The 9,415-nt window shown below is 44.9% G+C and overlaps 1 protein-coding gene across 2 annotated transcripts in view; it reads left to right on the forward strand.

The window, feature by feature from the left end:
* The window catches only part of FBXL7 (F-box and leucine rich repeat protein 7), a 417,980-nt gene extending 414,378 nt beyond the window's left edge, over window positions 1-3,602 (forward strand). For both annotated transcript variants that reach the window (XM_079918741.1, XM_079918742.1), the window contains one exon: window positions 283-3,602. In XM_079918741.1, coding sequence (XP_079774867.1) covers window positions 283-1,019 — 737 coding nt within the window. In that variant the 3' untranslated portion in view covers window positions 1,020-3,602. The remainder of the gene's footprint in view (window positions 1-282) is intronic.
* The last annotated feature ends 5,813 nt before the right edge of the window (window positions 3,603-9,415 follow it).

Consider the following 9,415-nt stretch of genomic DNA (forward strand, 5'->3'; position numbering starts at 1 on the left):
GGCAACTAGTGATGGATCTGGAATTGGAACCATTATCTTTCTGATTCTAGAGCCCCAAAGCCTCTTAAACCCAAAGTCGTTAAGGGATGAAATGAACATGGAAAGCCCATTCTTGGCGTTCCTCCTCCGTAGGGGCTGGGAAGGGAAGGGGTAACCTCAGGACCTGAATCCAGAGAGGGCTAGCAATCCGTAAAGGAGTCCCGCAACTGCACCCGCAGCCCCCCCCCCCCCCCCCCAATTCTCGGAGGTCGCTCTGAGCGTGTGTTCTGTCTCTTCGTGTAGGGTGCTCCAAAGTGACCTGCATCAGCTTGACCCGGGAGGCCTCCATTAAACTGTCCCCCTTGCATGGCAAACAGATCTCCATCCGCTACCTGGACATGACGGACTGCTTCGTGCTGGAGGACGAAGGCCTGCACACCATCGCGGCGCACTGCACGCAGCTGACCCACCTGTACCTGCGCCGCTGCGTCCGCCTCACGGACGAGGGCCTCCGCTACCTGATGATCTACTGCGCTTCCATCAAGGAGCTGAGCGTGAGCGACTGCCGCTTCGTCAGCGACTTCGGCCTGCGAGAGATCGCCAAGCTGGAGTCCCGCCTGCGGTACCTCAGCATCGCCCACTGCGGCCGCGTCACCGACGTGGGCATCCGCTACGTGGCCAAGTACTGCGGCAAGCTGCGCTACCTCAACGCGAGGGGCTGCGAGGGCATCACGGACCACGGCGTGGAGTACCTCGCCAAGAACTGCGCGAAACTCAAGTCTCTGGACATCGGCAAATGCCCTCTGGTCTCCGACACGGGCCTGGAGTGCCTGGCCCTGAACTGCTTCAATCTCAAGCGGCTCAGCCTCAAGTCCTGCGAGAGCATCACGGGCCAGGGCTTGCAGATCGTGGCGGCCAACTGCTTCGACCTGCAGATGCTGAACGTGCAGGATTGCGAGGTGTCCGTGGAGGCCCTGCGCTTCGTGAAACGCCACTGCAAGCGCTGCGTCATCGAGCACACCAACCCTGCCTTCTTCTGAAGGGACAGCTTCCAGCCGTCGCTGTCTTCATACAGACATGAACGAAACAAAATGTTTTTTCAAAGCAGCGTATGTAAGCGCCGACACCCACTCGTAACAGCTCTTTCTTCCAGGAAGGTTCTTAGGAATCTGGCTTTTCTTTTTCCTTATTTCTCGTGGGCAACAGAGGTCCAGGAAAGGAGGCTGGGGGGCACATTTCTATCGCAGCCAGTGGTTTCTTGGGGGGTCAGGTCATTTGTAGGCAGTTTCTCGTCTCAGAAGGATGTACCTCAGAAAGCGGATTGCAGTGTGTTTAGGAACGCGCCTTTTTCTCTCTGTCTCCTTCCTCCTGGCCACAGCCCCGAGGTCTACACCCTGGTCCCTCCTACCCCACTGCTCCCTCTCCTACACTGACAGCAAATTATCAGAATAATAATGCTCTCCAGACCGCCTCCTCTTTCAACTTCTTGATTGGCCTAAAGCACATTTTTCAGCCCCACCCCCAAGCAAATTCTTGTTAGATAAACGTCACAGCACCTGGTATATATGAAGCGCTTCTAAACCTTTTTAAAGAATCATTGGTGGCAGGCAGCACGGTGGAGGAAGAGACCTGCGTTGTTCCCCCACCTCCCAGCTCTGCCACTTACGAGCTGTGTGACCTTGGGCAAGGCACTTGACCTCTCTGGGCTTCGGCTTCCAGCACCGAATGAGAGGACATTCTCTGATCTGATCGAGGATTAGCTTCATGCCCATTTTAGAGCCGAGGGAATAGAGACAGCAGTAAACACAGGCTCCTTGGCATAGAGCACAGGAGACCTCTACCTCTTCCAGGGGTGTTGATTCTGTGAATGCTTTCAGGAGGCACGCCACCACCGGCGTCCTGTATGTCCTTCACTCCGATCTGAGTATCACTCACAGCCTGTTTGTTTTGGTGAGCGAGTCTCTTGGTCATCTTCTCCTGCCCAGCTAGATGGATGGTTTCCATACACAGATGCTTTCGGCATCACTCCACTCCACACCATTGTATGGAGGCCATGGGATTCCTAATCACAGCAAAACCCACATCCCCCAGTCAGGTTGATCTTTCTGAGTGGTTTCAAGTAGGAGGAAAGGCACTCATAATTTTTAATTAACAAGGGAGGCCCAAGAGAACACATGTCCTCTAGGGTTTTTCAAATCCCTCTCACTGCACACGTGGCATGCATGCACACATCTGCCCTGCAGCTGGGAGGAACAGACGCCTCGGTTCTTTGTCATTCAGATCACATTTCTACTTTTCTCATCTATTTGTTTCCTTGTGCATCCAGACTTCATCGCATGAAGCCTGTTGGGGTTAAGTCATAAGTGTTTAATCTTGCAGATTGCCACCTTGTGTGCCTTCCCCTGTGACTGTTTGCATGTCCTCCGTCCAAGATGCAGAGCAGACTTCCAGGTAGTTTAAATCCTGTCCACTCAAAAGTGCCACACAAACGGAAGAAGGAACAGAATGGTAAGACTTAGGCGCTGGTCCACCAACCAGACCCTTGGAATACAACGTTAAAGTCATTGCCAAGTATGCATTTTAAATGGTCCTATTTGGATAGAAATCCATTTGCTATCCTCATTCATGTGAAGTCAGGATGCCAGAAATTCCACTGCTTGTTTTCATGAAATTTAATTGCTTTTTGTTAATAAACCCATGACCTCTCTTAAATTATTCTTTGGCAACAGCCCTCCTCCGTCACTGTTCAAACAGTTCATCCATTTCTTTCTCAAAGGATCCACCACCCAAACCCAGAACCTCTGCGTCTGCAAGTCAAGCATGTGGAATGGGTTTCAGATCGAGCCTACGCCCCACTTGACAGCTGCACTCGTGCGTGGCTTTGTCCTACGTTGAGAAGCAGGAGGTAGGGTATGAAATATGACCTCCTCTCCAATCAACACCGCCAGCAGCTTAGAGGCGCGCTCAAGGCTGTGTGCCATGGGGGAAAAGGAATGGTTTGGCTGGGGATAATATCTAGTGATGGTCACAAGGTTTAGAACCGTGAAAGGGGTTGAAGGTAGCATTCCCTGCTGTATGACTTGTGACCCTGTCTAAAGCTTCAGAATTTGAGAGTCACAAAGGATTGTGCCTAACCCTTGGCACTGGCATCTTCCAAGTGAGCTGCTTTAATTCTCCCGGAATGAGAGGAGAGGTCCAAAATGGCTCCCAGAACCAGAGAAGGGGCATCCCATTCCAAATACCTTTATCCCCACCACCTGACCACAGCACCTAAACGTCTTCCAAACATGAGACAAAGCCGACTTTCACACCGATTGCCCAGCATGGACTGTCCTTCCCGGTTTCTCCCTTTTCCCCCGTCTTCTCTTCACCCATTCTGCTTCCCCTTGTTGTAGGTACCTATCACACAGGTTCCTGGGGTAACAGCTCAGCAGATTTTTAGAGACCAAGCAAAAAGCCTCACTAGGAAATTGATCTGTTTTTAAACATTGCTTCCTTCCTGCCTTTGCAAAATTGAATGCTCGTTGTTGTTGTTGTTTTTTAATTCTAATGTTCAAATCACTGCGTGCTGTATGACTCTAAAAAGCCTTAATTTACTACCACCAAGAAATAAAGCAATATGTTCGTAATTGGGTTAAGCCTCATTTAATACCCTGGCCAAAGGAGCCTGGTGTTCAGATGGTGACAATCAAGAGTGAGGGAGAGACTTGCCTCATGTCCGAGTAGAGAGCAGGTCGGGTCACTGAATTTGTCGTCCCTTTAAAGTTGCACCCATGGTTTTGTCATTCCCCTTAGTTCACTATCTTTCGCTGAAACTTAGCAGGTAAGTGAAAAATCATTACCTTCACAGTTTAATTTAGGTCTTCAATTCCCTAACCAACCCTTTGGAGGCAGGTGTGTTTCGGAATTTATAATTTTTCACATTTTAGGAAGTTATCTATGGAGTATATTGTAACACCCTGGTAGAATCTTGGACAGCACTCTTTTTTGTGTGTGTGTGTGGTACGCGGGCCTCTCACTGTTGTGGCCTCTCCCGTTGCGGAGCACAGGCTCCGGACGCGCAGGCTCAGCGGCCATGGCTCACGGGCCCAGCCGCTCCGCGGCATGTGGGATCTTCCCGGACCGGGGCACGAACCCGCGTTCACCTGCATCGGCAGGCGGACTCTCAACCACTGCGCCACCAGGGAAGCCCAGCACTCTTAATAAATGTGTTACTATTTCTACAGCAGTGGATGTAAATAGTCAACTACATAAGATGATTAGAGGCTATAAATAGCCTTGTATCCGTTCAGGTCAGGTTTTGTCACCAAATTAAGTTGTGCAAAAGCATAATGAAGAAAGCTCTTTTAGCAGAGCTTTCTAGATTTGAGAATTATAAATAAGTAACTGTGGCCCTGAATATACTTCCCCTGGCACTGGTTACAAACACTGGAGAAATTTGCAAACTTACGTTGACCATTGGTTGTTACAAATTTTTTAAAAAGTCTTAGAGCATTACGACCTGGGAGAAGAATATGGCAACTTGATCTAAAAGGAAAAATTATCAGTCAGTTGGAAAAAGAGGAATGCCAAATATCTCTTCACCCAAACCTTCAGATCTGAGAAATCAACATGGCAGAAAGTAAGTACTGATTGATGAATGACAGACTCCATCTTCAGCAAGTAAAACGGTTTTGAGATATCGATTTTAAATGTAGTTGTCTTCAACCTTCTTCTCACCCTATGTGAGCTGCTTAATGACTCTCACGGAAACCAATGGGACTATTAACTGCTTTGGAACCTCAACTCGAAGGTAGACAGACCCATGCAATTCTTGTCCAGATCTCAGAATAAGGTTAGCAGTCAATAAAATGCATTTGCCCTGGTGGTCCATGATTTCTTATATTGACATTTGTTGAGAAGTAGAAAAAAGGCTTCAAGAAGTTTGACATCCAAGAGCACGCAACATGAAACCAAAAACACCGAGTATTTTTAAGGGAAAAATAATGCAGTAAAATTGCCTACTGTGTCTAAATTTCCACAGAAAAGTCACCAAAAGTAGTGCATTTGTTCAATAGCCGGCAATCATGATTAGTTCAGGGAGAAGTTAATAGACGGTAGAAGAGGGAGAGAGACTCTTTAGGGACTGGGTAAATATTGCGTGAAAACGTTCACACAGTCTGTGAAACAAAATTGGTTTTCATCTTGCACGCTCTTGGTCAAATGGTTCCTTCTTTCTGCTCCATACACCAACAGGGGCTCTTAATGTTGCAGGAAGGAGCGGTGCAGGGCAAGGGGAGTGCCTGTCGCCCTCTGTCTGCAGAGGATGCTCATGCCATCATTGAGACTTGCCTAAACACAGCTCCAGTTGTCCAAAGAGCAACTCAGGCACGTTTCATTAAGATGACCATCAAGTGGGCAAAGTTGTTCACTCCAGGGAAGAAATACCCTCATAGACACTCAGACTGGGGACACACCAACCAAGAATGCACTCAAGAAGTGATTATTTCTCCTTCTTTCCTTGAGTGCATCATTATCTCCTAAAGCCACAGGTCCATTTCGTAGAGTCTTTTTTTTTTTTTTCTTCTCAAGTCAGCAGGTCAACTTGCGTTTGAAACCACATGAGATGAAAGAACATGGCCATTTGGGAGCTGGCTATGGTACCATCCCTGCCTGTCAACAGCACAGCTGTGACATCTTTGGCAGAGCTATCCTAGGAAATACGTACAGCTAGAATGCTGATCTCATGCAGCATCCAGGAAGTCTACATTTAAGCTCTAAATTGTTGCTCAGGAAGTAACAGTCAACATCATCCAGGTATCAAAGGATGGCTTTAAAAGATCATTAAAAAATAAAGTTGAAAACCCTGACCTAAATATTTCCAAATCTGGTCTTTTCTATATCGTAGAATGTTCCTCCCTCCGGTCACTCAGCTACTGAATTTTATACTGATGAGATCAGTATGTCTGAATTCTGTCCTGGCCCATGTGATTTTCAGCATATGATGGAAACTGGATGATGCAATCCATTCTTCATGAACAGTGAATCCCCAGGGAGTGCCAATCATTTTCTTCTGAAGGAGTAGATGGTACTCAGCATCCCTTAACTCCTTTAACGGAAGTTTATTGACCAGGTACTGTAATAGGTTCCGGTGAATAAGAAACAATATCCTTATGCTAAAGGATCTCAGATCAAATAATATCATGTAAGGAGCTGGAAGGTGGAGAAGGGAACATACAAAGGAGAGTGGCAACATTTTTTCATTCATTCATCAAATAAGTATTTTTTAAGAACCCAGTATGTGTCAGGCACCATGCTAGCTCTGAGAGTCTTGCCCTGACGGTGTTCACCAAAGAAATCATTTTCATCATTATATGGAGAGAAGGCTAAAGCTTAGGGACTCCTCTCAGGGAGAAGATCCTTGAGCTGGATTTTATAACTCAGACAAGGTGAGCTTCACAGCCATGATGCACTTGAACATCCAAAACGTGGAGCTCACTCAGGGACAAAATATTTGATAAAGTTGATGAAGCAATTTCTCTCTACTGTAGGTTAAGATAATCATAATATTAGCTATTCTAACTCTAGGTTAACCTTGCCTTCGCCTTGAGTTAGTCATATGGAAATAGAAAGTTCTCTTTTATTCTAAGGTCATCCCATAGATTAATTCCTACATACACATACACGCTCTCTCTCACACACATACAATACGCACATAATATAGTTTTTAAAGGATGGGAACATTTTGCAGAAACGACATTCACACATAATTTCTGGGACAAACTCTAAGAACGTCAAAGCAGCTTGACTATCCTTCAAACAGCATATGAAACAACAAACAGTCCGAACACAGCCATAGCCCAGCAAAACTGCCATAATAATTTCCACAGAATCTAGCTCGGGGAGAGGGAGATAGCAGGTACCCCCCTCAATAATCCTTGGGTTCTTCAGCCAACATTGTGCTCTTTGGTTTTACCCTAAGCATTATGCACTTATGATGGGAACGGTCAGAGAGAATAAGTGATGCTTCTCAGTGTACCATGTCTCTATTAAAAACTGGTCTGTGTCAATAATCTGAAAAGTACTGGATGGCCCAAGTAAGACTGATTAAGTAGCTGTTAAAATTTCCAAGAAATGGATTTTACTTGTAAATTCACTGAGGCTGGATTCTTTGAAGGCTCAAATTTTATCAGGGTTGCAAATGTGAAATTATCAGTAATAATCAACTAAACAGTGAAATCCATTAAAAAGTGCAAGAGTGATAGGAAAGCTTTTAACCCCTGTTCCCCTGCAGTCACAGGCAATAATCCTCCTGGTTTTTCAGAGCCCCAAAGGTCTCCCAAAGTCTGAGTAGTAGACTTATTAAGCCCATTTCCAGATAAGCACACAAAGATACAGGGGAGACGATTTCTAATTACAAAGATTAACCAGTAATTGGTACTTCCTCTTTCTCTAATCGTCCAACAACGACTAATGAACACACAGCCACCTTGTATAAAAAAATAAAAATAAAATCCGGGTTTCACATCCTGAATGTATTCTTCACGGGTGTTTACATTAAGAATTTAAACAAACTTATCATGGTCTTTTTCATTTAAGAGAAAGTAGATAAAGGGACAAAACTGTCACAACTGATAAATATCCTTCTTCATTTTTATCTCAAAGCCTTTCTTTTAGAGATGGAGACCAAAATAGACATGATTCCCTTTGTATAATTTTACATTTTTATACATCCAGTATAACTGGAATGCACTGCGTTAGATTTTAAACTGTGCAGTCTCTCATTTTGCAGTCCTGCTGCCTAATAATGGAGAAATGTGAGAAATATTGTTTTTTCATGCTCCCTTGCCACCTAGTAAATCCCCTGAAGAGATCATTTTGCTGAACAGAGCCTTGTCTTAGTAGAAGATCCAGAGAGGGAGAATTCAGACCATATCTCTTGTTCTCATTACATCCACGCAGGCCAGCATGTGATTTATGACATAGTTGATCTGTATGAATGACGTTCGTGAAGCACAAGCTTTCCATTAGCTACTCGGACTGTGAGACTCCAGTTGGCTCTCTTTTATGTTCATAATTTTTAAACACCCGAAGAATAATGACCACTGGAAGTCTGGAGACCAGGAGGCTATGGATTTTTAAAAAAGAGAGAGAAAAACAACAACAACAAAAAAAGAACCCTTCAAATAATGACCTCTAACTCACATAATGAAAACAGAAATCTCCTCCGGATTTGCAAGCTGGCATTGTTTCACTGGTACCCTCACCTTGGGGCTCCTGTGTGTAATGTTTCTTTTAAAAATAGTGCACACGGGAAAGCGATGGGAAATACAAACACCGCCACGGGAGGGCATTAGTCTCCTTTCCTTTTAAAACGTGTGCTTAATCCCACATGCACATGGCAAAATAACCTCAAAGCTGATCATGTTATGTAACGAGTCCTTTTGCTTTTCAAGAAGAACAGCCACACGTTCTCAGGTACTGTCTCTGTGTCTTTAACTTCCCTCACCCGAAATTCGTTGGCCTTGTGGCTTCAGGGCCCCGACGCCTAGTTCTTCACCGTCAATAGCTTGCTCTGGTCACGGAGAAAAGTGACCTTTCTTATCTGATTTTCTACTCAATGCAAAGTATTATATCAGCAGCTCCACAGCAAAGTCCCTCTCCAGGGCTTGGGAACCCAATGTTAAACCTTGGGAGTAGCTGGAATCCAGGAAAGGCCTTGGGAGAATTTGGCTGAAACTAAGAAACACTGAGCTAATGCAACTTTTTAAACTTTTTTAAAGGTTACTATGTCTTGATTTGAGTGAGATAAATTTTATGTACTTAACCTCCTTTTTCACAGTACTGCCCATAGAGTTCTCTGTGGCAACTGATGAAATACAAATTCAAGTTTAAGTCCTGTTTTGTTTTGGTTTTGTATTCTTCTGTATTTTTTTTAGTTGTGCTAGGTGGGTTTGGCTACTCTTGTGTTGTAAACTGTTTTCAGAAGATGTGTCCCTGGGTTGGACGGTGGGGTGAGGTGCATTCTCTGGTGATTTCAAAGACCTTCTCAGACAACACTGCTAAGCATGGGTAGCCCAACGTTCAGCAGAAAATACCACTGTCAGACACTGGAGCAATTTGTCAAGGCCACAGAGCATTTTTGGAGATGATCCTGGAAATATAACGAGGCTTGATCTGGAAGACCACAGAGGTATTCCACTCCATTTCTCCAAGTTGAATTCCAAACAGCATGCAGAGACTTCATTACCCCATAGCTATAAACTATAAGTTTAACAAATTTGGAGGTTTTTTGTTTTGGGTTTTTTTTTTTTTTTTTTTGCCAAACTCAAAACTTCATGATCTATTTGTAGATGTTCCCTCATCATTCATCATTTCCTATTCATTTCCCTGGATGGTCCTGCTCGTGCAGTGTTTACAGTGGTAAATTTTGCTCCCGTTAGAATCCAGGGTCCCT

Source organism: Stenella coeruleoalba (genome assembly GCF_951394435.1).
Source record: "Stenella coeruleoalba genome assembly, chromosome: 3".
NCBI lineage: Eukaryota > Metazoa > Chordata > Mammalia > Artiodactyla > Delphinidae > Stenella > Stenella coeruleoalba.